The sequence below is a fragment of the Sphaerodactylus townsendi genome, linkage group LG15 (genome assembly GCF_021028975.2).
Source record: "Sphaerodactylus townsendi isolate TG3544 linkage group LG15, MPM_Stown_v2.3, whole genome shotgun sequence".
Lineage (NCBI taxonomy): Eukaryota > Metazoa > Chordata > Lepidosauria > Squamata > Sphaerodactylidae > Sphaerodactylus > Sphaerodactylus townsendi.
Window position 1 is genome coordinate 12,629,609 of NC_059439.1, and position 27,451 is coordinate 12,657,059.

Below are 27,451 nucleotides of genomic sequence, written 5' to 3' on the forward strand. Positions count from 1 at the left end.
CAAAGGACTGGAAAGCCTTTCATTTTAGCCTGGATTTTTTTCCATGATGGTTGGAAAGAGGAGCTTCAGCAGCCAGAAAGGCTATTTGTTAATCTTTTGCATTCTTATATTTAATCCTGTTTACAGGGCACATTTAAAGTGCTTTGCCATTTTGTGCTCCCCTAAGAACGCTTGGAGGGAGGGTGGCTGCTGTACCCCTGCACAGGCAGGGAAGTGATTGTTGAGGCTTTGGACTTTCCAGGAGGTTTAGGAAAAGTGAGTTCTCCCTTTGCCACAGTTGCCTCATCTATGAAATGGGAACACCAGTGACTCACTGCACAGGATTGTTGCAGGGGCAAGTCCAGTAAAGAGTATGAGACACTTTATAAATTAAAGGTTTCACGTAAATGATAAACAGGGCAGTGCATCTTCCAGAAGGCGGCACTGGGAGTAGAATCCATTTATCCTCTGAATCTCAGTTTTTATTTTGAAACAAAAGTTCTAGTCTTTCACGATGCAAAGACGGGTAGCCACACAAGCCAGAGGAGCTGCTGATGAGCACGATTTCCAGGAATGGAGGTGGAAGGTCTGCCTGTCCCTATTACTAAGCACAATAAACTATGCAAAATGAGCCAACCCAGGCCTATTTGCTGAAATTTGAATAATTTATACTGGTTGCTGAACACACAGCTTTTCTTGGCACAGATTTGGGGGTTTTTTACATGCAGAGCCCAGGGGAACATATGGGTCAAATGTCCCCGAGCTGCGGCCATTTAGTCACATGGGGGGGGGAGCGGAAAATCGCTCCCCACACCCCTCCTCCTTACTCTTGGGTCCATACACTGACTTCAAGACCTGGTGCAAAAAAAGTTGTTTGGTCGTGGTGGGGGAGGGTGGCCAGCCATATTGGGGGGTGTGTGTGTGTGTGTGTGTGTGTGTGTGTGTGTGTGTGTGTGTGTGTGTGTGTGTGTGTGTGTGTGTGTGTGTGTGTGTGTGTGTGTGTGTGTGTGTGTGTGTGTGTGTGTGTGTGTGTGTGTGTGTGTGTGTGTGTGTGTAAAACTCAGATTTTGCATCAGGCTACATTTTCCCTAGATATGCCTCTGCCCCTCCCCTAACATACACAAAACTTCTCAGACATCTGCCCTCTCATGGGCTATATGGGCATGCCCTGAAAGTCCTACTTTTATCTGGCTAAAGAATGTGAAATGGGAAGCTGGTATCTATCATTGCTTCTGCCACAAAACCCACTAAATGAGGTTGGAAAGATTAGTGCCCCCTCCATTTACCCATCTGTCCCTTGCCCCAAGAAATGGAGGAGTGGGAGGAAAAAATGGCCTACAAATACTGATGCTCTAGGAATTTTCCATAGTCTCTGTGGTGAAGACTATGGACTCTAGTCTACAGTATCACCCAGAAGTGATGTAGCATCTTCCCTAGACTCTGCCATCCCCAGGTACTGCCTCTCAAATCATCCAACATTTTTTTAAGGCTGAGTTGGGAATTCTAAGCAAGATGCACCCATCTCAGCCACAATATTGTAACAACAGTAATAATGACCTAATTTACAGGTAAGGATTATAGGAATAATATATGTGAAGTACTTGGAACACTTAAAATACTACATTACAAGCTACGCAAATTATTATTTATAGCAAATTCCAATTTTTAGCTCACAGAAGTTCATGAAGCCACAATAACGGAGTTCCCCACCAAGATATTACTTAACTTTGGGGGCAGGGCTATACTAGTACCCCTTTGCTGATTGTCCTGACTTATCCTATGGGAGTACCCATGTTTGTTCTAGAATTGCAGTGCACATTTCCTGGATAAAAACGCAAAAAAGGTTTTGTTGCTTTCTAAGAAAGAAAACAAAAACTATGTAGAGTTAAACAGTAACAAACGGAGCTTTGATGCATGAGCATCAGCAACTTTGCTATAGCAATCCCAGGAAAATGGAGAAACGCCTATCCTTAAGTACAAATTGGTTTACACCAAGATGAATTTCAAACCTTGGGATGGGAAAGCAGCTGATGTGTTGGGGGGGGGGTATACTTTGAGCAGAGAAAGAGCAGAAGCAGGAAAGGTCATGGATCTTCCTCCTTAAACACTGATTCTCTACTCTTAAATCACCTTCTCCCCAAACCAGTTGAAAGAAAAAGAGAGAGAGAGAGAGAGAGAAAGAAAGAAAGAAAGAAAGAAAGAAAGAAAGAAAGAAAGAAAGAAAGAAAGAAAGAAAGAAAGAAAGAAAGAAAGAAAGAAAGAAAGAAAGAAAGAAAGAAAGAAAGAAAGAAAGAAAGAAAGAAAGAAAGAAAGAAAGAAAGAAAGAAAGGCTTTAGTTCCATACATTTGAACAAAGCTCTGAGTTAGAAGTTTAAAAGGATTCCAGACTTATTCAGCCCCCACCCTACTCAGCACACCCTGAAGGAGTGTATCCCTGCAAAGCACTCACCAGCTGCAGAATATCCTCATCTTTGGGCATGATAGAGAGTTCCAAAGCATCTTCACTGCAGACAGAAGGAATGAAGAAGGAAACACAACAGGTTAGGTGAGATCAACATCTCTTTGCTGTAACAGAGGCAATCAAAGAAACCACAGATACACACCCTGTCTCTAAGTTATTACTGGTATGGATCCAGATGAAGATTTCTGCAAGCGGAGGAGTGATGCTTCAGATCGTCTCCTCCCAGGGCAGACTTCCACTCTTCATTTAGTTCCTTTGACACTCCATTCTTCTCCCCAATGGGGACCTAAAGCAACTCACAATATTCTCCCCTTCTCCTTTTAATCCTCACAACAACTCTGTGAGATACATTAGGCTGACACAGAGAGAGAGGGAGGGGTGATTCTGCACAGGCCAAATATAACTGGTTCAGGCCCTTTTTAAAAGCATTTTGGGGAAGGCATTCCCACAGAACTCGCCCCCCCCCCCCCAACACTTCTGACCCATTATATTTGCCTGGAGTCGGGTTAAATGAAAGTCACTAAATTAGCAACTTATTTCCATTAACCCGGGTTTCAAATGTTTCCTACTCGCCTGTGCAAACTATAACAAGCAGGAAGAGTTCTAAGCCCACACCCTTCCATCCACCATTATGGTGGATTCCTCAGGTGATCTAGGCCATTTATGCACTTGTGGTCTCCTTCGCATTGTGCACGCACTCCCTTCAGGTTGGATTTTCAGTTAGGCACTCATTTCTCCCTCTAGAACTCACCACGCCCTCAGATCTGAGATCTCGGTTTTGGAGAGCTCTCAAAGTGTGACTTTTCAAGGAAAGCAAAGGGAAAACGTGTGTTTCCCCTCCATTGCTAAAACCTATTTAAATCAATTTATTCATTTTAATTCTCTCTTTCTCCAAGGAGTGCGGAACAACCCAGGTCGATTCCCCACTCAAGATTAGATGCATGCTCGTCACTCCAAATATCCAGGTTTCCTGCAGAACTCCCCACTACACCAGCGCCGAACACGCATTCACCCCGTTTCTGTCCCCCACAGCATGTGTTATTTTAGAACCTGGAAGGAAGTAGACCTTTTCAAAAAACACGTAGACAATCTGGAGCGGTGGGGAAGTTGGGGGGGGATCCAGATTCGAACTACCCACCCTTGTGAGTGACGTGGAGCCTCCCATCCAATCAGGACGCAGTGGGCTGTGCGTGATGCGCATGCAGCCCTTTTTTATTTTTGCGGACCGGAGATCCACGTGGATACGAAGCTACATGGGGCCGGTTTTGACCAATTGACTGAGTAGAAGGCAACACAAAGCTGTGCTACACATTGTATCCACGTGGATCCGAGTACATGGAAATGCGGGGAAACAGGGCTTTGCTTTAATTGCCCGTTTCTTCATCTCCGCGCAGAGTCGTTCGGCGCATGCTCGCGGAGACATGGATCTGCCAGCACAACACTGTAGCCAATCAGGATAGCCCCTGAGCAGATCGCGCGTTTGATCCACCGACAGTGGGGACTCCTGTGTGGCTGCAACATTTCTGGAAACAAGGGGGCAGAAGCTGCAGTGGGGACCGTGCTCAAAAGATCCCGCATCTAACCAAACCAGTTTGTACCTACTTCCATTTCTGAAGTGAGGAATCGACCCACGGTAGGAGGATACATGGATCTGTTTCCCCCACTTCATTCTAGTAACCACCCTGCCAGGTAGGTTAGTTTTTGAGAGAGAGGGACAGGCCCACAGTCACTCAAGTGCAATTTTAAGCAGAGTTTCTCAACCCATTGACTTCAGTGAGCTTAGAAGGGTAGAACTCTGCTTAGGACTGCACTATCTATGAGTTTCATGGCAGAGCAGGGATTTGAACTTGCATTTCCCTAATGCTAGTCTGATGCTCTAAGACAGGGATGTCCAACTCTGCCCCTCCAGATGTTCAAGGACTATGATTTGGGAATCATGGTCCATGAACATCTGGAGGGCAGAATTGGACATCCCTACTTGGGGCTATTTCGCCCCCAAAGACTAAATTTCTGATTTCATTTTATTTAGAGGATGTTTTTAAGCCAAACGTGCCCACCCAGTGTTCTATATTGAAAAAGCTGCAATGCCTGGCAGCATATGTTCATAGAACTGCAGCAATACAACAGTAAACCTCAATTGAATCCACTTAAATTACGGGTCGAGCATCTTTTCCTACTCAAAGCCAATCTAGCTGCACAAAAGAGTGATGGCTAATTTATAAAGATAAGGTGTGTTGAAGAAACATGTTCATCATAAACCCGTCCGCAAAATTCGGGATAATGTGCTGCATTAACGAACAATGATATAGTGCTGTGCCATACTACCATAGTTAATGATGCAAATCAACAAAACAGTCCAAAGGTCTTTCCAAAAATATTTTCAAATATCTGTAGTCCTGTTATCACGGAGAGTCATTAAAGACTGTTTAGTTATCGGACATGAAGCATTATCCAAATGAAGAGAAGACAAGCACCCTGGGCTCTGCATAAGTTTTGTTAAGATTTGACCACTACTCCTTTCCAATGCTTTTTGATAGTTCTCTTATTCTTTTCTTAAGTTAAATTCTTTACTGCGATGCCAAATGCTACTGCTCTGAAGGAAAAACAGAATTGATCTAACAATAGGACTACAGATCTTTGAAAATACTTTGGAAATACATCTGGACTGCTTTGTTAATTTACAGCATTTACTATGGTCGTATAGCACAGCATTGTATTATTGTTCATTAATTGCTGGCATTATCCTAGTTTTTTTTATGTGAAATTGTATTTGATTGTTTATTTTATTTTTATTTTAGTGGATTTATAACCCACCCAATCCCTGTTAGGATCTGTTTCCCCCAATACATCCTAGCAACCACCCTGCCAGGATTCTCAGTTATTTCTTCAGCCCATCTGATCTTTATAAATTGCATCACTTTGTAAAGTTGTGTTATAGTTTTTTTTATCCTGTTTGAGTACTTCTTCCCCATCAACGCCTTGGCTACACCAATTCTAGTTTCACCCAACCCACCAAGCTTCACATTTAGTGCTTTTTCTTTCAACTTCAAGCGGAAAACACCAATGATTTATCTCCAACAGAGAGAGAGAAAAATGTTTCAAAATTCCAGGAGAGTGCATTAGATTTCATGACGACCAGGCGCTCCCAATTCCACTTTCCCTCATAAGATCTCGGCCCAGTGAGATCCATGAGCCAGAAAACCTCTCCACACAAAACTGCAATTGGTTTTACAACTCATTCAGCAAATCACTTTCAGCAAGTCACTAGCAGGACTGCTTTCATTCTGACTGTTCCCCATTTGCTATATTTAGGTCCCCGCCTCAGGTCAGGTTTGCTTCCCCACGTACCATGCCTAATCTGAAGGCTGACCAGGATATGGCACTGCGACATAACTCCAGAAGCAGCCACTACAAGTTGTTTTAAAGTTATAATGCTGACCTGGGAAACATACTGTCAGATTAACAGCCCAATCCAGATTGAGGGGCTGTGTGGGGAACAAAACATGATTCTCCAGGTTAGAGTCCACCGCTCTTAACCACTGCCCAATGCTGGCTCACATAACAACACACATCCTTTTCAATCACACCCATTTCAAAGGCATTTGTTTTTGTCTGGGAACTATTCACTCCTCAACAGCCATTGCACAGAACTCTTGCAGAAGGTAAGACTTAAGGGGTAGTGTCAGTGGTGGGATCCAAAAATTTTAGTAACAGGTTCCCATGGTGGTGGGATTCAAACAGTGGCGTAGCGCCAACAGGGCTGGGCGGGGCACGAGGGGGCGTGGCCAGGCATTCCGGGGACGGGGCATTGCTGGGCGGGGCTGTGGCAGAAACACAGCTGCTGCGCTGGTCTTTGGGTGGGAAACGAATGCACGCAGGTGCAGGCTGCCACGCATGCCGGTGCACCTCCTGCTAGACTGCTTCAAGTTCTGCGCGCTACTGCTGAGGAGTGAAGGAGGGGCGTAACTAAGGCAAAAATCACATAGCAAAATCACCAATTAATAACCCCCTCTCGGCACACACAAATAATTAGTAACCTACTCTCGGGAACCTGTGAGAACCTGCTGGATCCCACCTCTGGGTAGTGTGTCTTCAAACGTAATAAGGAAAGTTTAGAAACTAAATAGACTCAAATTTTTAAGGACTGTGATCTTAAGGCAAAATTATCTGGTTCCAACATGAAGGAAGCTTCTCTGGCATTTGACTTAACAGCATCCACTGTAAGTACCCTGCACAGCTGTGATGTCTATGCAATAAACATGGCATCCTTGACAGGACCACAGAAGCAAGACAGCAGAAGAAGAACTCACCAGTTTTGTATGAGGCCAATGACCTGTGAGTACGTTTTCCCAATGATGCTTTCGCCATTCACCTTCACAAGACGATCCCCTGTAGAAGAAAACATTATTATTATTATTTCTTTTTCTCTTCAAATTTATAAGCCGCCCTTCCCCTAGGGGCTCTGGGCAGTGAACATCAGGATAAATATCAATACAAGGAGCAATTATAAACAATAAATAAATAATACAGGCTCCTTGAGCCAAACCATCATTAAAACCATAAAATACAGCATTTCATATAAACTTCTCGGCAACTGACAGACACAGCCAATCAGGGTTTATTTACTGTTTCTTCACAGGAAACAGTAATCAGGCCTTGGATTTTGATTCTTTTGGGTAGAAAGGCATGCTTACAAATATTTTAAACTAACAAACTAATAAAATGCCCCCCTTATGGCGAAGGCACATGGCAAGAAACATTTTTAAGAGAGAAAATGTAAAATTCAGCAGACCTATTTTCACTGATTTTATCAGTACAAAACCTTTAAAACCCTACACCAAGAATACCTGAATTCTGCAACCTAAATACCTTCTGGAAAATATTGCAAATTAAAACGTTTGGGCTTTTTTGTGCAAATTTGGGGGGACGGGCCAAGGAATTATGAAAAGTATTGATGCCCTGATCCTGAAAAAGAAGAAATGCTCGGGATGCTGAATTCTGTACCCACTACAAATTTCTGTAATTGTGCAGCATGTAATACACAGAACATTTGCTACATTCCTCATTTGACAATTTGACATTTTAGAGTTTGACAGTTTCAATATGTTACTCTACATATCTTCACTGTTTCAAACAATAGTTCACCAGCAATAGTTCTCACTAACAGCTGGCTCAAGAACAGAGATGTGACACCACCACCACCCCACCCCACCACCCCACCCCCGGGCCTTTTTATACATTGGAATATTCCTCCCCCCTCTCCCCCCCCATTTTTTGGAAATCAGTAAAAATGCTTTTCAAGACAAGGTTTTACTCACTCAATTTACAGCTTTCACTATTTCCAATAGATTTTGTTGCTGTTTTTCCATTTTGAATGCGTGAAATATGGTAAGATAAAATAGGGTGCTGCGCTTTGCAGCTAATCTCACTCTGATATACAATGCATGTATAATTTTGCTTGCAGAAAACTAAGAAGGTCTTTATACTTTTAAATCTATGAATATTCCAATTAATATGACTGCATATTCTAATTAAGTTATCAATAATACTTTTTATGTTGTTAAAGCAGGGGAATGGATTTAGGTTTAAGAAAGTAAGCGTGACCTATATTTCAATATCCCCCAATTGTGATCCTTCCCCCTTAAAAAGGGGGAACGGATGTTTTTTGTTCACAGCTTCAAAATTTCCACATATTTTTACCTCTTTCATTTGAACAGAGATGAAGCAACTGAGATGAAGCAAACTTCCTTTCTTTCAGGAGGCTTGGCTCAGGACTGTGGTGATTACTGACAAGGGCCCTTTCCCCACAAACCTTTTAAAACGTTTTGAGGCAGGAAATAAAAGGTTTCCTCCATGGAGTTCCACATTGTTTACCCCCTGAAAATGCTTTATTTCCAGCCTCAAAACGTTTTAAATGAATCTCCTTTTAGAATGATTCTTTGGTTGAAAATGTTTTCAAAACGCCTGTGCGATCTATTGACTATGTTTTCCATGCCTCTCCGCCATCTCTGAACTTCCTCCTTGGCACCATCTTATCACATCACCGAGCTCACTCTATTCCACCTCGCCTGTTTATTTTGTTTGTTTTTTATTCATTTGGGGGATATGTGGAATATTCAAAGCGTTGGTTACACGAGCTATAGAGAATCGCAGCAAGAAGCACTGAAGCATCCGTTCAACAAATAACTTTAAAAGGGGGGGGGGACACCTAACGGCAGCCATGAATAGTTTTGAGGGGGTTGAGTGTGGACAAACATTGTGGCAAAGGGGGGGGATTGAAAATATTTTACAAACATTTAGGTGATTTGTGCGGAAAGGGCCAAGGTATAGGCAGAAAATCAACAAGCTCAGAGGTCAACAGGGGACTTGACAGACCAGCATCCAAGTTTCTGGCTGCACCAATGAAAAGAGAGCATACATACAACAGTACACTAATGCTCTCAACACACACAGTTTCCAACTCTGATCTTATTTGTGCCAGAACCGATAAATACTCAGATACTAGAAAAATGGTCAGATCTGCCAAATGCTGATCCAAGGTCAATCACAGGTAGGATTTTCAGAGTAGAACTCAGGCCCCTTCCACACATGCAGAATAATGCACTTTCAGTCCACTTTCACAATTGTTTGCAAGTGGATTTTGCTATTCCGCACAGTAAAATCCATCTGTGCATTGAAAGTGGATTGAAAGTGCATTATTCTGCATGAGTGGAAGGGGTCTCACTGAGACTGAGTCTTGATGTAGTCTTAACAGGCAGCCCAAACAGATATGAGAAAATGGAAATTTTTTTCACCTGTCCGGAGGCCAGCACGATGAGCTGGCCCATCTTCCTTCACACTTTTCACAAAGATGGTGTCCATCGGTTCAAGGCGACCTCGTGGGGGACCTTCATGTTGACAAAAAGAGACAGGTGGAGTTAGAAAGAGACTTAGGACTAGGACAGGGATTCTCAACCAGGATGATACAGATACACAAAAGGCAATCAACAACTCCTGAGGGACACTCATGGAATGATTCAGCGCGACACTTCTAGTACCCTAGAATATTTAAGAGCTAGTCAATACATCCAGAAGGGAGGAGAGGCAGCATGATGCAGTCTGATCTCATCAAATCTCAGAAACCGAGCAAGGTCGGTACTTGGATGAGACCACCAAAGGAAGGTCTACAGAGAAAGGTCTGTTCACCTGGCTCTGAGGATAACATTCTCTGATACTAATCTTCTTCCCTTGACTACTTTTTGAGGGAGGAGCGGCATCTTTAAAAAGTTGTACACAGCAAATAAGAATCAGATCTAGAATTCAAAGAGCTGGCTTATAGCCATTAGGCACATTAAACTGTATGAGGAGGGGCCATAGCTCAGTGTAGAGCAGGGGTCTGGAACCTATGGCTCTCCAGATGTTCATGGACTGCAAATCCCATCAACCCCTGATGGGATTTGTAGTCCATGAACATTTGGAGAACCGCAGGTTGTAGACCCCTGCTGTAGAGTATCTGCCTGGAATTCAGAAGGTTCCAGGTTCAATCCCCAGCATCTCCACTTAAAAGGACCAGCTAGGAGGAAGTGTGAAAGACCTCTACTTGAGGTCTTGGAGAGCAGCTGCCAATTTAGATAATCTGTGTGTACTCAGGTTATTACTGTGTGTATTTTGTGTACATCTATGTGTACTCAGGTTATTATTATGGTATGATTATTGATGTTTTTCTGTTAATGATGTTATTATTATTTATTTTATTTATTTATTCTTTGGATTTTTATACTGCCCTATCCCCAGGGGGCTCCCTGGGGATTATGTTGCTATGTTATGCTTATTGATGTTTTTGCCATGTGTAATGTTATGATTATTGTTGTTTGCTGTTTATACTATTTCAGACAGACAGACAGAGGCCTTTATTGGTATTATAAATTACCATATTACAATATTAAAAACAAAAAAGGGAACGTTTATCTATTAACTGAATCTATTAACTGAATACATTAAACATCTACGTACAGTTTATACTATTATATGTTATGCAATTGTGCTATGCTTATTGATTTTTTTTGCCATTCTGTGACGCTATGTTTATTGATGTTTGCTGATTTGATTATCCTTCTTGATGTTTGTTGTTTATACTGCTGTTGTTCGCCACCTTGAGCCCTACAGGGGAGGGCAGGATATAAGTCGAATAATAAAATAAATTAAAATAAATAATACTAACTTTAATAGATCAAGGGATTCAGTTTATTTCTGGTGCTTACCAGAAGTGACAACATCACGTTGTTGATGATGTGCAGTCTAGGCCTCAGTTTGCCAATGTTAAGACTCCTGCTGGCCAGCTGAACAGCACCAGGGGGAGGGACCCAAAGTGGGGGGTACCCCATCCGTGGTGGGGGCATGGCAACCCAATTCACAGGATCTCATGTATGCCTGAGATCTGTATGTTATATGCACGGATCATAAACAACACCCACATTAACAATATTGGCTTCTTTTTTTGTGTCCTTATTTTTCACTTGTGGCTTAGCAGGGAGGTGCAGGATGATAAGGTTGGATGCTCAATGAGAGGCACAAGATAATTAATTAATCTATTTGTCTCAATGGTTTTATATGCTGCCATTCCCCTCATGGACTCAGGGTGGTTTCCAACATTTAATATTAAAAAAATTAAATCAATTAAAAACAATGTGAAAAATAACATACACACCCTTTGCAGTTCAGTGGCAGTTTATTAAAATATAATACCAAACCCACAGAAGGGAGGAGGATAGAAAAGGACAGAAAGTCTATGTGATTCTGGGCTGTATCAATAGGAGTACAGCATCTAGATCAAGGGATGTAATTGTACCTCTCTATTCTGCATTGGTTAGACCTCACCTGGAATATTGTGTACAGTTCTGGGCACCGCAGTTCAAGAAGGATATTGACAAACTGGAAGGGGTCCAGAGGAGGGCAGCCAAAATGGTAAAAGGTCTGGAATCCATGCCCTACGAAGAGAGACTTAGGGAGCTGGGTATGTTAAGTTTGGTGAAGGGAAGGTTAAGAGATTACATGCTAGCCATGTTTAGATATTTCAAGGGATATCATGTGGATGAGGAAAAGAGATGAAGGTGGGTTCAAAGTGAAGGAAAAGAGATTCCACCTAAACATCAGGAAAAACTTCCTGACAGTTAGGGCTGTTCGACAGTGGAATGCACTACCTCGGAGTGTGGTGGAGTCTCCTTCTTTGGAGGTTTTTAAACAGCAGCTAGATGGCCATCTATCAGGAGTGCTTTAATTATGTGTTTCTGCATTGCAGGGGGTTGGACTTGATGGCCCTTGAAGTCTCTTCCAACTCTATGATTCTATGGCTCATTCTGCACATGCAGAATAATGCACTTTCAAACTGCTTTCAGTGCTCTTTGAAGCTGTGTGGAATAGCAAAATCCACTTGCAAACAGTTGTGAAAGTGGTTTGAAAACACATTATTTTGCGTGTGCGGAAGGGGCCTATGACTCTAGGATAAAAGGTGGAAAGGTGTGGGGAGGCAGATGGAAAATAATATAGCTGCCTCAACCATATGCTTGGTGGATCAACTCTGTCTTACAATGGTGTTGTAACACGGGATTGTGGGAATGTAATCACAGAAACAAGTTCCAGTTGCTTTGGGAGACTGACTTCAATTAGGTTAACGTTCCAGGGAGCTAAATTTATCTTGGTCCAAACTGCTCTGAGAAATGATTATGGCAAGACTCCATCCAAAGGGTGCAAGACTCATCCTACCTACAGCTACAAACAGCCCTCTCAGTGGCTTATATTGCAACCCGCAGCGCCTACCCCTCTGGAACGACTGACTGTGTCTCCCAGAAAAGCTGAAAGTTTTCTGTCAAGGAAAGAAAGGGGCGATGCATTCTGACGGCATCAGTTCCGTTCATCTCAAAATCCAGCTTCAAGGCAGTAGGATCACAGACCTGTCCTTCAAACAGGGAAGGGAGCAGAGAGCAGCATCTTTTTACCACAGCTTCACTGCTTTAGCACTATGCCACCTTCCAGTTACCTTGGAAGAAATAAGGGAAGCCACCCCCTCCTCATACTCCAGTGCTCACGGTTCCCATCCCACTCTCAAGAGGTAGGCCCAGATAAGATTGCAAGCCATAATGAATTCAGGCAAGAGAATGCAAGAGTAATGTATTGTCGAAGGCTTTCACGGCCGGAATCACTTGGGTGCTGTGCGGTTTCCGGGCTGTATGGCCGTGTTCTAGCAGCATTCTCTCCTGACGTTTAGCCTGCATCTGTGGCTGGCATAGATGCCAGCCACAGATGCAGGTGAAACGTCAGGAGAGAATGCTGCTAGAACACGGCCATACAGCCCGGAAACCACACAGCACCCAAATGCAAGAGTAGTTGCATGATATTAGGGATAAAAAGAAAGGACCGCAGTGAAGTCCTTTATTAGGAAAGGACAGGACTGCCAATGAAATGGCATTCAGGGTTTAATTAGCAAAGGATGCAGTGGACAGGGAGAGAGGTGCAGTTGGGATGTACCCCAATTAGTGCCACAGAGGCCCCTTCCACTCATGCAGTATAATGCACCTTCAATCTACTTTCACAATTGTTTGAAAGTGGATTTTGCTATTCTGCACAGTAAAATCCAGCTGCAAAGTACATTGGAAGTGGATTGAAAGTGCATTATTCTGCAAGTGTGGAAGGGGCCAGAGTCTTCTGTGCAGAGATCCCCATACATCTGTTAGCATCAAGATAACAGAGGCAGCCGTATCATGAAGCAAGCCCAGGACAACAGATTTTGGGTGGCCAATAAGGGTGGCAGATAGATGTGAACAGCATTTCCAGGTCAGTCGGAGGAAGTAGGGGTACCACTGAGTCTTTTGGCCTTATATGCAGACAGCCCTATACTGAACAAAACATTTTAAATCTACCTTCTATCCTTTAGTTGTAGCACTGTGCCCATCTCGTGTCTGAGCAAGAAAAACATCTCACAACAATGCAATCCTTCACTCAAGTATTTTTGAAATCCCTTGAAACTTGCCTGGCACCTTCCTTATTCTCTTGTAGGTGCCAGGCCACAACATTTATTTTTACTCAAGCTTGTAACTCAGGGGGAAGGTTCACCTTTTAATTTTTCTAACAATCTGCGGCTAGCCTAAGGATTGTTATGAGGATCACTTAGGTTATCAAATGTTTCATGTGTCCAAGGGTTTATACTTCAAGATTTTTATTATCAGGGTTTTAAATGGTTGTGAATTTTAAACGCCTTTATATTATTTTCTCTTGTTTTATTTTGTAAGTTGCCTTGAGTAGTTGGCTGTTGCGGGTATTCCAGGCTGTGCGGCCATGATCTGGAAGTTTTAGCTCCTACTGTTTTGCCTGCATCTATCGCTTTCATCTTCAGAGGTATGTCACAATAAGTTTCTCTCTGTGGCACAGCGTGGAGTGTTTTGTGTAGTTGGTATTTAGTTTGTCCACCTCTGAGGTAGGAGGGGGATGAAGTGCATACACATGGGTCCGGGTGGAGGTGCATTTGTATGTGCATGTCCTAATGGCTTGAATGTGTGTGACGAGGGAAGGGAAGGAGCTTGTAGCATCTGGTGGATTGTTGAACGATGTTTGAAAAGTCTTCAGAGGTATGATTTTAGATTTCAGAGGTATGGTTTTAGATTTTAGAGTTTTTTTAGTGGTGGTAGCTAGATTTTTGTTGATTTTCAGACTTTCTTCCTTTTTGCTGAAACTGTCTTGGTGTTTGTGGATTCCAATGACTTCCCTGTGTAGTCTAACTCAGTAGTTGTTGCAGTTGTCAATAATTTCTACCATCAAATAAGATCCCATGTCTGGCTTTGGGTTACAGCATGTTCAGCTGATTTTCAGGTTTGTTTAGTCTCCAGTGCCTGCAATAGCTGAATATGCTGTAACTCAAGCAGACAGATACACATACACATCTAATACACATACAAATGCAACTAATTGATGGCTACGTGTCCGTTTCAAGTTAGGGTTTCACTAAATGTGACTCCCAGGTATTTAAAGGAGCTACATTGCTCAACAGAGATGTTATGAATATTTCACAGGAATATTTTGGTCTTTTTCTATAGACCATTACTTTCAGTGACGTAGGTATAGATTTTTAGGGGGGGGTTGGGTGAGGCCACGCCCCCACCGGGCCCTGGGGGCGTGGCCACACCTCCCCAAGCCCCACCCCTGGCCTCAGTGCTTATAAAAGCAGCTCTCCGCGGCCAGAGAAGGCAGACTCCCCTTCCCCGCTCCCCCTCGCCCCCACCAGCTGGGCTCCCAGCTGGTAGCCGGCAATCCCTTCTTCCTCCCCTCCAGGCAGAGGAGTTGCTAGAGGAAATGGAGCCTGGTGCAAAACCTGAGGTTTGCGCTCCTCCATGGGTGGCTGCTGCAATGCTGAAATCCACCCCCAAACAGCATCACTTTCAATGGTGTTTATATTAGGGAGCCCAGATTCTCCCTTTAAATCCATCTGAAAGGGAGAATCTGGAGTCCCCAATTAAAACAACATTGTAAGTGATGCTGTTTTGGGGTGGATTATCCCCCAGCCTGAAGCAGCATCACTTTCAATCTGGGGATCTCAGATTCTCCCTTTAAATCCATGCTGAAAGGGTTGAATTCAAAAGGAGAATCTGGGGGAATTTGGGGGGTGCCTGCTGTCAGGGGTCAATTGTTAAGCTAGCATCACCAAACTTTCAGGGTGTCTTTAGGAGACTCTCCTGATGATACCACCCAGGTTTGGTGAAGTTTGGTTCAGGGGGTCCAAAATTATGGACCTTCAAAGGTGTAGCCCCATCTTCTATTAGCTCCCATTGGAAACAATGGAGGATGGGCACCGCTTTTGGAAGTCCATAACTTTGGCCCCCCTGAGCCAACCTTCACCAAACTTGGATGGTGTCAGAAGGATACTCTCCTGATAATACCACCTAGGTTTAGTGACGTTTGGTTCAGGGGGTCCAAAGATATGGACCCTCAAAAGGGTAGCCCCATCTACTATTAGCTCCCATTGAAAACAATAGGGGATGGGGCACCCCCTTTGGGGTCCATAACTTTGGACCCCCTGAACCAAACCTCACCAAACTTGGCTGGTATCATCAGGAGTGACACCTGACGATAGACTGAAATTTTGGTGCCGCTAGCCTGCAGGCCAAAAACCGAAAATACACTTTAAAATACAAAAAAACACAAACGGGGGTCGGAGCTTCAGACATGCAATGGGGGTGTTGAACCCGAGAACCCCCCTTACCTACGTCCTTGATTACTTTATTTTTTGTATAATTTATAGATAGAGCCCCCTCTCTGCAATACTTCCAAACTGAGCAGAAATCTTTTTAGTCTGACTCTTGTAAGGGAAATTAGGGCCATGTCATCAGCATATAACAGGATTGAAATGTTTCTGGTTGCCGAAAGCAAGACCAACAAATTCAGGGCCTACAAAAAGTTTTCAGCAGTTTACCTTGGGTGTTTTAAATCTTATTTTCAAAGAATCTGTCAATTTGAGGCAATACCACTCCAATATAAACTCATAGCAGGCACTAGCTTTCACATGGAAGGTTTATGAGCTTATCAATAAGATGTCTATAAAATGTCTCCTTGTCCTCATTTGGAGCATAAATTCCCAGCATTATAGTTTTGATCCCAAGTAGATTAATATCCACTTTCACAAATCTGCCATCATCATGAATCAATAATAATTTGGACTCAAAATGTTATTTAATATACAATACCACACCGTTTTTCTTTTGACTACTAGCTAAAATGAAATCTTCACCCACAGATTTGAGAGACAAATATTTTATATTCTTTTTTCTAATGTGATTCTATCATAGAAAATTATATCTTGTTTTAATTTTTTCAAATGATGAAATATTTTCCTCTTCATTCATGGAGTGTTAGTTCCATTTATATTCCCTGTTAAACATTTGTAATCCATAATTAGGCTCCAGATTATTCAAAAGTCTTTGTCGTCAGGTCCAGTAGCTTCCTCTTCTTTGTTGTATTTGTTTTTCTTCTTGTAAATCTTGTTCTGAATCTTCCAAAGTCTCTGTTTCCTGGGGAACACTTTTATATCTTTCAAGGAATTCTCATGTCTTTTGACCCATAGTTAATCTGAATCTGTGTGGTTTAAAGAATAAAAATCACAGCCTCCACTTTTCCCAACAAAACTGTTTGTTTTAATTGTCCAGTTAGGAAGGTATATTCTTTTTTCTTATGTAAGATTCTTTCAGGGGTTTCTTTCAGGATTATTATGTCCCTATTGTCTATTTGCAATCTTGAGTCAAAATGTTGCTGCAAGATTTGATCTCCGATCTCCTTCCTTATAAAATGAACCAGAGAGTCCCTTGAAACTTTTCTTGTTACAGCAAATCTAGAATTTATTCTGTCAATCCTATCAGCTTCCTTTTTCCTGTTGTCCTCAGCAATCTCCAAAAAATCTGCTGAGACTGTTATAATCAAACCTTTGTCGTTGGCCAGCCAAAGCACATGGCCAGCACAAAGGAGGGCTTGGTCCTTTAAAGGCTCGGGCCAGCCCTCCCACTTCCAGTGACGACTGCCCTGGTCTAACATGGCCAGGGTTCTGCTCCTGCCCTTACTTGGGCAGTAGCAGTCAGCTCAGCTCCGCCTACCCACCCCGAGCAACAACTGCAGCCTGTGGTGACTCAGTGCTGTCTTTACCTTCAACTGATGTTTCAGGAATAGCTCTAAATCTCACATAAAATTCTTTCTTTCTAAGCTCCAGCAAAGCGAGATCGTCTATTTCTCTTTCCATCCCTTTTAGTAAAAGCTTCTGCTTTACCTTCCAAAACTTCCATTTTATTGCTTGCTTGCTTAATTTCCTCAGGCATTTGCACTATAAAGTTTTCTGTCTTATTTACTTTGTCTTTTATCTGTTTTTCCATTTTTTTAGAACTTTTGTTCTAATTTATCAAACTTATCAACCATTTTCTTTTAAACTACTTCTTAATCGTCTGATCATAGCACTTTTTAACATGTCAGGCATAACAGTTTTTTTCTGGGGCTGTGTCCAAAGGTTTTTTTCTGGTCAGGGCCATATTAATTTAACTTCAAAAAAATAGTAAACTTTTTAATCACAGAGCTCATCAATTTCCTGTAGCTGAAAGAAAGTTCAATGGCTTAATTATCACATTCCATAGCAACACAGCCTCTTGTTCACAAGATTCTTTTACACCAAACTGAATATCCTATTCATGTGTATCAGGCTTAGACCAGTAGCAAACTTCTTTCAAACACACTTTGCACTTTTGCCAAAAAGAAAAAGTGTCATAACCAGCCCCTCCTTTCATTCTTTATTCCACAAATAAGCAATAAAAAACAAAACTTTCCCTTTTTGTGTGTTCTCTTTGGTACACTTTTTTTCCTAAATACTCGTATTAAGTTTTTAAAGCTTCCATTCTATTGTGAATAGTTTTCCAGAGAAAAGGAATATCTCACAACGAGGCTATTTATCTTCAGCACAGAAGAAATTTCTCTTTTTCAATAAGGTTAATTATCCTTCAATGTTTAAGAGTTGGTTATGCTTAGAGTCCAAGGTGGGTTCCAAAGCAGCTGCAAGTGATAGATCTTCTCCCAGCTTTCTGGCTCTCAACCTCAAAGTGCACCACAGAGATCTCCACTCATACACTTTACTCAAGAGGAGCACTTCTTGAAGCATTCTGGGTTCTCTCCCAATTTCTTTAATCGAGAGTGATTTGTTCAGTTGAAAACTGTCTTCCAGTTGACTTTTCCAGATGCCATGTTCCTTTGTAGCTCAGAGAGTTTACAAAGGAATCAGCGCTCCATAAAACTCTCACTAGAAGCTCGCAAGCAGGGTCCCTCCATGGCCAATTTCATTATGGAAAACAGCACAGGAAGGTAGTTCAAAGCCCCTTCTCTTCCTTATAGTGCTCCTGAACCACATCAAGTACTTTCTAAACTGACCTCCCCCCCAGGTATGTGTGACCAAAGGTCAGGCTCGAGGACCACCAACCCGACTCATGTTGAATGTCTTGCATAGCTAGGCCTTCACTAAATGTATTATCATATTGTTCCAAGAACATAATTATTACCTAATTGTATCTAAACAATTAATATTATTTATTTTGAGACTGTGGCAGTTCCAATTTGGGAGAGGGGACCTATCATGCAGAAAGATAGCTACATACCGGTTCTGTTGCCATTCTCTTCTTCCTGCAACAGGAAAAAAAAGGGAGAATATTAATCTTCCACAGAATGTGCATCCATAAGTGGAATGGTAGATATGAGAGGCGTGCTCTGCAGTTTCCCTACCAACTGTTTTTCCTTTCAAAATAGCCCTTCTTGGTCTGCTTTTTTGCCCCCATAGAAGAAAAGATGCAGAAAAGTGTATGTTTTACTTTCATGGAGAAAAGCATCTCGGAGGGTGATTTCAAGAGGAAAAATGGCCAGTAGGGAAAGGGTTAAGTGTGCATGCACACACACCAACTTTTCATCCTTGCCCACGCGCACACGATATGCAATGCAGCCTTGATTTTCATTTTAATTAAAAATGAAACAAACAGAAAAAGTTACATAGAATGGAACGGCACACAAATAGTTGGGCCCTTACTGGTAAAAAGACATATAAAACTGCTGCATGTTGTCCATCATTACTGTATCTATTCTCAAAACAGCCATGTAAAGTAGGTTAAGATCTATTGGGGTTAATGGGGGGAAGTATTCCTGATCTGTTCAAAACACTTTTTTGTGTATATGAACTGCAGAAAGGATTTTATGTGCATACAAATGGAGGGACAACACAATTCCAACAAAACAAGACTGGATCTTGAAAGTCACGGAGTATGCAGAGATGATAAGGTTAACAGCGGTTATAAGGGACAAGAATACGGACAATTTTCTGAAAGACTGAAAATCCTTTGCAGACTGTTTATTGAAAGCATACACAAACAGAGAAACAACAGCTGGATTCGAGACTTAAATAAAACCATCGTATCGGGTTAAGACAACTTTATAAGAAGGACGATTTATGCTTGGATCATTAGCAAGGTAGCTGGAAGTCACCATATATATTTATTTGTATTTTTTTTATTTTCATTTAGAATTATTATTATTATTATAGGGGGAGGGGGGACAAAATCGGGATCTTTTCTTTATCTTGCTATGTATGTGTTATCTAAATGTCTAAAATAAATAAAAATTCTCATTATAAAAAAAAGTAGGTGAAGATGAAATGCTGTGACTGGGTCAAGGTTACCCAGTGACATTCGGGGCTAACTGGACATTGGAACCAAGGTCTTAACATATGAAACCAGTAAGCTAGTCCAGTCTGAATGCCTTGACACAATAAGGCACCTTTCTGTGTCCTCTGTGGAGGACAGGTCTACCCCTTGCTTCTTAATGGGAGGTGGACCAGCCCTCTGAACAGCTGCGAGGATGAAAAGCCCGCTTCTGGTCTGTTGGCCATTTTTTCCATGGAAAATAATGTCTCTGTCTGAAAAAGGCAAGTTTCACCAATAGTAATTCGAGGGCATATATACGCTCTTTTATCAAACTACCACATTTAATAATGCACAGAATTATGGATTTGATTAAGGCTGTGCTTAAAAAATTCGTTAATAATGTTAATAGGGATTCGGAACTATTTTCACCGGCGGAAACGTGCTACTTTCACTTCCACCACACCACAACTGACCGCACTTCAATCTTTTGGCCTAAGAACACATTTGTCTAAAGCTATAAAGTTGCCTTGGTTTCTTTATCCAGAGCCTGCCTGTCAGCCATGTGTTTAGTTGAGTGTAACAATGTAGACAGCGTAGAATAGAGTTTATTGTTTTCTTTCCATGTTCACGCTCCCATTTAGCAAATGTATTAAACAAACACTCACTAGTTTCCCAACCTTTTCCTACTAGCGTACCCCTTGGCAACCCATTTTCCTAAAATTGTACCCCATATTAGCAAACCCATTACACAATTTTTTCACATACCCTCAAATACTTTGGCGTGTACCCTTGTGAGTACAAGTACCACAGGTTGGGAATTACTGGTCTATATTATTCTCTGCATTAACGTAAATCTATCACCACTATGCCCATAAGACATTTGAACTGGGGTTTTTAATCTGTGGGGTAAGACTCCCCAGGAAAGCTGTGAATTGCTTCTCAACTACAATTTGCTTTATCTATATCTTACATACACAACATCCACAAAATTTATTTCCCCAAAACTGTTTGGTTGCTTGAGTTCATTTCAATGAGTATGCATTTTTTCAGATTAAAAAAAAGTTTGCATTTTTGGACCCGACAAAATGCAAACTCACCCTGCCTAAAGTTTAGGCCAAATTCATGGGAGTTGTGAGTCATAAGGTCTTTCCTAAGGAAGGTTTGACAAGAAAAAGTTTTAAGAACCGCAGCATTAGAATAGCAAAGCCAAAGTCAAGCATGTTGGAGTTGTACTGATTTCAGTGGGAGAGATAAGTACGTGTTTTAACTGTTTCTCATTTGACTTAACTGGATGATTGAACCCCTGAAACTGCCTTGCACTGAAATAGTCCCTTGGGCTTCAAGGTCAGGTCTCTTTACTCTGACTGGTAGTAGCTCTTCAAAGGACATGGGCAGAGGTCTTTCACATCACCTAGGCCCTTTCCGCACAGGCCAAATAAACCAGGATAACACCAGTAAAAAACCCAGGTTGGGGGGGAACTTCGCATGGACTCCAGTCCTAACACAGAAACACTCCATGTTCCCCCCAACCCGGTTTTTTTAAGAATCACGTTATGTGCGATTCTTTTGTTTTAACACGGCTTGCAGCCACTGCTGTGTCTCTGAACCCCGTTAAAACAGGAGAATCGCACATAACGCAATTCTCAAAAAAAGTTTGCCTGACTCCCATCTGCAGAGCCACACAGGGGAAATGGGCCATATCATGACCTCGGGGGGATCAGAAAGGGGGGGAGCCAGCAGGGAAGAGCAAAAATGATGCACCTTTGTGCGAAGGTACGCACGCTGGCCAACACACTCGCTATCCACGAAACAGCCAGCTGTGAGAAGGGGCTAGGGAGAGGGCAGTTTCATGCAACCCGCCTTTCTCCCACTTTTATTGGCTCATGAGGAAAGGGCCCGAGTGCCTGATCCTTTTAACTATAAGTGATAAGGACTGAACTAAGGACCTCAGGTGTTTTATCACTGGGCCAAGGCCCCTTTGGATTGCATCTGACGCTTAGCCCCTTCCCCTAAAAATTTAAACTGCAAATATTCTGGCAAGATACCCAACTTAACAGGTCCTTGTCCTATTACTTCACACAGTGCACTATGCAAGAATCATCTGGCAAACGTCTACCCTACATGGAGACTATGGCTAGCTTTGGTTTTAAGATAGTATCATTTAAGTTAAACCTAAAATTATACATCTAATGCAAAGCAGGCCTAAAATAGAGCAGCTCACCACGGTCAACACACCCTGTCCCCAAAACTCCATGTAACCCCCTTTGCAATCCGCTTCTTCTGATCTCCTCCCCAACAAATATCAGCCTGAACACATTGTGCACATTCATGCAAAACTTTCAAAAGAAGCACAGCTGCAAGCAATTTATCCATTTGCAAGGCTTAATTCCGTGGGTAGAATTGGGCCTTTCATGCCAAAGGACGAAGCAATATGGCCGTCCTGTGCTATAAAGTCCCCCGCCAGTTGCATGCAAGACAGGTTAGGAAGCTGATGTCTCCATCCCGGTTGTTATGCAAACAGGACTCTGCAAAGAGACACAGGGCCAAAGTGAGCCTGCCCTTTCTAACCCTTTGACTCACATTAGTTCCCAGGGGATGTGCCACAGCTGTTACAGGAGGAAATGGCAATGTGCCTGCAGTTGCTACGGCATTTAGGGCCAAAGGACACCAGCCAGGTGGGTAGGCTGCTTTGCCAGAAGTGTAGCTAGGGAAAATGGAGCCCGGTGCAAAATCTGAGTTTTGCACATACACACACACCCTGCCCCTGGGCGGCCACTGTGATGCTGAAATCCACCCCCAAACAGCATCACTTTCAATGGTGTTTAAATTAGGGAGCCCAGATTCTCCTTTTAAATTCACCTTAAAGGGAGAATCTGGGGTCCCCAATTAAAACAACATTGAAAGTGATGCTGTTTTGGGGTGGATTATTCCCCACGCTGAAACAGCATCACTTTCAATGTTTAAACTGGGGACCCTTTAAATCCATGCCGAAGGGGGTGAATTTAAAAGGAGAATCTGGGGAAATTTGGGGGGTGCCTGCTGTCAGCTGTCAGCTAGCAGCAATTGTTAAGCTAGCAGCACCAAACTTTCAGGGTATCTTTAGGAGACTCTCCTGATGATACCACCCAGGTTTGGCGAAGTTTGGTTCAGGGGGTCCAAAGTTATGGAACTTCAAAGGTGTATCCCCCATTTCCTATTAGCTTCCTTTGGAAACAATGGGGGATGGGGCACCCTCTTTGGGAGTCCATAACTTTGGCCCCCCTGAACCAAACAAGAAAGACAAGACAAGAAACATAAGCTTGAAAGTAAAAGTGGAAATATCCCTTATCAGACTGGGATATATGGGGTGGGTTTAGATCCCGCCGGTTGGTGCTACTAAACTTTAACAGGTTTTCAAGGTTATGCAATTTATTTATTTTTTTAAAAAACTGCTTCCCCAAGCATTATTAGGACCTAAACATGCACTTATGTCACCACTTGTTATAACTGCTGTTGGGGATCTAAATTGTGGAAAACAGCACGGTGCATAGATCATTGCTCACGCGGGTCAGGTCAAATTCAACCAGACACAGGAAGTCTCTCATATTTGGGTAGCTTTGCTTACGCAGACTCTCCCGTCACCATCTGAATGCTCGTCAGCAGTGAGCCAAGCAGATGGCACCTATGATGTGGCGCTTACAAAACTGCCCTTCTACACGCAACACATACACACCAATGGAGACAACAGAGGAGAAAAAGGGTTCATGACACCCCCAAGGAGGACTGGAGCTTAGCTTCCTCCTCCCACTGATCTCTGGGAAGGCAAAGACCAACAGGAATAAAATTTGGCCTCCCCACTTGTTGCCAGTCCCAGCAAAAGGGGGCAGGCATAGAGACAGGTGTAGCCAGTGCTCCTCTTACAGTAAACAAGAGGAGAAAACTCTGGCATGGCGGAGTGGTTGGGGCATTCGGAGAACCAGGTCCCAGTTCTTGCTCTGCTATGGGTGACCTTGGGCCAGTCCTACATTCTCAGTCTGAACTACCTCATAGGGTTATCGTTATGAGGATAAAGTGGAGGTGAGAAGAATGATGTTGTGAACCACTTAAAAGTCCCCACTGGGGAGAAAATGGGAAAGAAAACTGAAATATAACTATAGGAAGGGAAGGGGAGGGAGGGAGAGAGAAAGAGAGAAAGAGAGAAAGAGAGAGAGAGAGAGAGAGAGAGAGAGAAAGAAAGAAAGAAAGAAAGAAAGAAAGAAAGAAAGAAAGAAAGAAAGAAAGAAAGAAAGAGGGAGGGAGGGAGGGAGGGAGGGAGGGAAGTCCCACCCATATGGGCACAAACTACAGCGTGGAAAATTCTAAGTAGGGATCATTATGAAGCTTGCATACATAATGGCAAGTTTGCCATCTAAAGATGGAAGCAGTTTAAAAAGGTTTCCTCCAGCTTCAATGACCCTTCTCTTGGAGGAAGACTGGTTGTGAGATTTCCGGGCTGTGTGCCATGGTCGGGTAGATCTTGTTCCTAGTGTTTCACCTGCATCTGTGGCTGGCATCTTCAGAGGTGTATCACAAAGAGAAGTATGACTGGAAACAGTGTGTAATAGACTTCTCTCTGTGATACACTTCTGGAGAGGCCAGCCACAGATGCAGGTGAAACGCTAGGAACAAGATCTACCAGACCATGGCCACACAGCCCAGAAAGCCCACAACAACCAGTTGAGTCCAGCCATGAAAGCCTCCGACAATATATTACTCCAATTTCCTTCCTCCACACATGCCTACAAATCTCCAATTCCAGAGCCACAGTGTGAGAACCGCCTCTGAGAGTAGCAGAGAGTCTTTCCCCAGGCCCAATGTCAACACGTCCCCTTGTCTGTCACACAGACTGGAAGGCTTCTGCGGTCCCAACTTGCTGCTTGCTTCCTCTGAGCATTGTCAGCTCACATCACACCATAGCCCATGCAGGATCTCAAGGACAGACCCTCCAGCCCATCGCATACAAGCCCATGCACACAGAGGCATCGTCTGCCCTAGATGATAATTAAGGTGCTAAATATAGCCATGTTTGGAGTTTCTGAGCGTTTCCGCTGAGACAGAGGATAGCTTGGAGCAAGGCAGATTGCAGAGAACCACTTCCGTTGATCCTGAGTGGCTGCACCTCTTCTAACATAGAACCTGTGCCAACTGCAGGTCTTCTGTGGAGGGAAATGTTGTCACGCACGCACACGCACGAGGCACCTTATGGTTTGTTCTGTAAGCTCCTTACAGAGAGAAGAAGAATTTTGTGGTCCTCCCTTTATTGGGTCCTTTTACGGCAGAGATGGACAGAAAGAAAGAAGAGTGGAAGAGTTTGGATTTAGACCCCACCTTTCTCTCCTGTAAGGAGACTCAAGATGGCTTACAAGCTCCTTTCCCTTCCTCTCCCCACAACAGACACCTGGTGAGGCAGGTGGGGCTGAGAGAGTTCCGAAGAACTGTGACTAGCCCAAGGTCACCCAGCAGGAAGGTAGGAGTGTGGAAACACATCTGGTTCACCAGATAAGCCTCTGGCACTCAGGTAGAGGAGTGGGGAATCAAACCCAGTTCTCCAGATTAGAATCCACCTGCTCTTAACCACTACACCACGCTGGCTCTCAGCATGAGCATGGAGCATGAGCATGGAGCATGAGCATGAGCATGGAGGAGCCAGAGTGTGAAATATGCAGGTAAATGTGATAGGTGATCACAGGAACATCCACGCTGCATTCCTGGGTTAGGTAAACATAACGGCAGTCCCCTGTGCAAGCATCGAGTCATTACTGGCCCTGGGCTGACGTCATATCACCACGTTTACTAGGCAGACTATATTTCTGAAGTGGTTTGCCACTGCCTTTTCCATTTGTCTACACTTTCACCCAGCAAGGTGGGTACTCGTTTTACCAACCTTGGAAGGATGAGCCAGCCTTGAGCGGGCTACCTGAAACTGACTTCCACTGGGATCGAACTCAGGTCGTGAGAAGAGCTTTTACTGTTTCAGGGCAGAGACTCCATCTTTCAACCTGCCAACCTGAAGGGAGGGTATGCAGAAAGTTCTGCAGGCCCTCCTGGCTCTAGCTGCCAGAGCCCTGGGAAGTGCCTTCTGGAATTATGTGCTCCTTTCCAGACCTGTGCGGCTACCCTCCCCCATGGCCACTCTAGTTCGACACTGCTGACCTTCCTGAAGATACTACTTCCAGATTAAGCTCAGAGCTCTGGTGAAGTAACACCAGGAGCAGCAGTGGCATAGTGGTTAAGAGCAAGTGTGCTCTAATCTGGAGGAACTGGGTTTGATTCCCTGCTCCGCTGCTTGAGCTGTGGAGGCTTATGTGGGGAATTAAGATTAGCCTGTACACTCCAACATATGCCAGCTGGGTGACCTTGGGCTAGCCACAGTTCTTCGGAGCTCTCTCAGCCCCACCTACCCCAGAAGGAGTTTGTTGTGAGGGGGGAAGGGAAAGGAGCTTGTCAGCCCCTTTGAGACTCTTTACAGGAGAGAAAGGAGGGATATAGATCCAACTCTTCTGCTTCCCCCTGCTCCTGATCCCTGCTTCCTGATCCCCCAGGGCTGAGCTGCAACTGTGACTCAATCCAACCCTGGCTATGATTCTTGACCCCAGATCTCTTTTGCTTCCTGCAGGCTCTTCTCTGGCATCTCACTACAAACCGGAGAGCTCTTGTTTTCTGGAGAATAAGAGACATGCACCCAGAAACTGACGCCTTCCGCACATTTCGTGTAGTTTAATTTGAAGGTGAGGTGGGGCGAAACTTGGCAGCATAAAGGTGTGCCCTGAGGTTTGCACCTTGCTGAACAGACAAGGCAATAAGGAGGTAGACTGCAACACGCTTCCACCTTCTGTGCTCACTGGCCATAAACCAAATGTCTGTTTTACAAAGTTTGTTTTTGCAGTGAGGATCCCCATGCTTAACTAATGTGTTTTAAATGTCCCAAAGCCAAGACAAACAAAACAGCATATTATGGCTCTTTTATAGCATAATTAATACGGTTTAAGCAATCCTGAAACTGTAGTATTGCTCAAGAACATCAGAGATGTTTTGCAGGATCAGATCCAGTTAATACAACATTTTCTGCAAGAATCTCAGCAACCAGGAGATGCTACGTGGTCTACTTAAAACTGGTCTGCCACTAGTGGGGAGGACCTCATTGATTGATACTGCTTTCTAATCTGGAGAACCGGGTTTGATTCCCCACTCCCCCCCTCCCACTTCTGCAGCCGTAGCTGAGGAGGCTTATCTGAGTGAACCAGATGTGTTTCCACGCGACTCCTAGAGCCTCCTTCCTGGACACAACAGCTTCCACTCCAGGTTTGACTCTGCAGTTCGGCGGAGTCTTTACCTGACTCCTCGAAGTCCTCCCGCTCTCCGCACAGCAGCCGATCACTTGTCTCCTCGCAGCCGAAACCAGAGGGCTGGACTTCACCTTCCCTGTGCTGCTCCCGATTGGTTGCTGTGTCCCTCGCTCCTATGAGATGCCCAAAGCTTTTCGCTACCGCCACGAAGTCTCCTTTCCTGGGCGACATGGCCTTAAATACTTCTAGGTTGTGATTGGCTGGCATGGCAGAGTCGAGTGACGTGAGATTCTCCGCGACTCACCGCTGCGCTCGAAAGTGCAACCCGAAGTCCGGCCAGCTCGACTCAACTCCCCAGTAGAGTCGAGAAATTCAATGGCGAGAGGGAGGTGAGTCGAGTCAGACACGAGTCCGACGCTACGTCTGTGCGGAGGACTCGGGTCGGACTCTAGTCGATCTCAGGTCGAGCACGACAATGCGGAAGCACCCCTAGATTCCTGCTGGGTGACTTAGGACTAGTCACAGTTATC

At 43.7% G+C, this 27,451-nt stretch overlaps 1 protein-coding gene across 3 annotated transcripts in view; it reads right to left on the bottom strand.

Annotated features, from left to right (window-relative positions):
- The window catches only part of ARHGAP23 (Rho GTPase activating protein 23), a 74,533-nt gene extending 55,924 nt beyond the window's left edge, over positions 1-18,609 (bottom strand). For all 3 annotated transcript variants that reach the window (XM_048517539.1, XM_048517538.1, XM_048517540.1), the window contains exons 1-4: positions 18,586-18,609; positions 9,235-9,327; positions 6,751-6,829; positions 2,429-2,483 (exon numbers count right to left, since the gene is read on the bottom strand). In XM_048517539.1, coding sequence (XP_048373496.1) covers positions 2,429-2,483; positions 6,751-6,829; positions 9,235-9,301 — 201 coding nt within the window. In that variant the 5' untranslated portion in view covers positions 9,302-9,327; positions 18,586-18,609. The remainder of the gene's footprint in view (positions 1-2,428; positions 2,484-6,750; positions 6,830-9,234; positions 9,328-18,585) is intronic.
- Between the last annotated feature and the right edge of the window lie 8,842 nt (positions 18,610-27,451).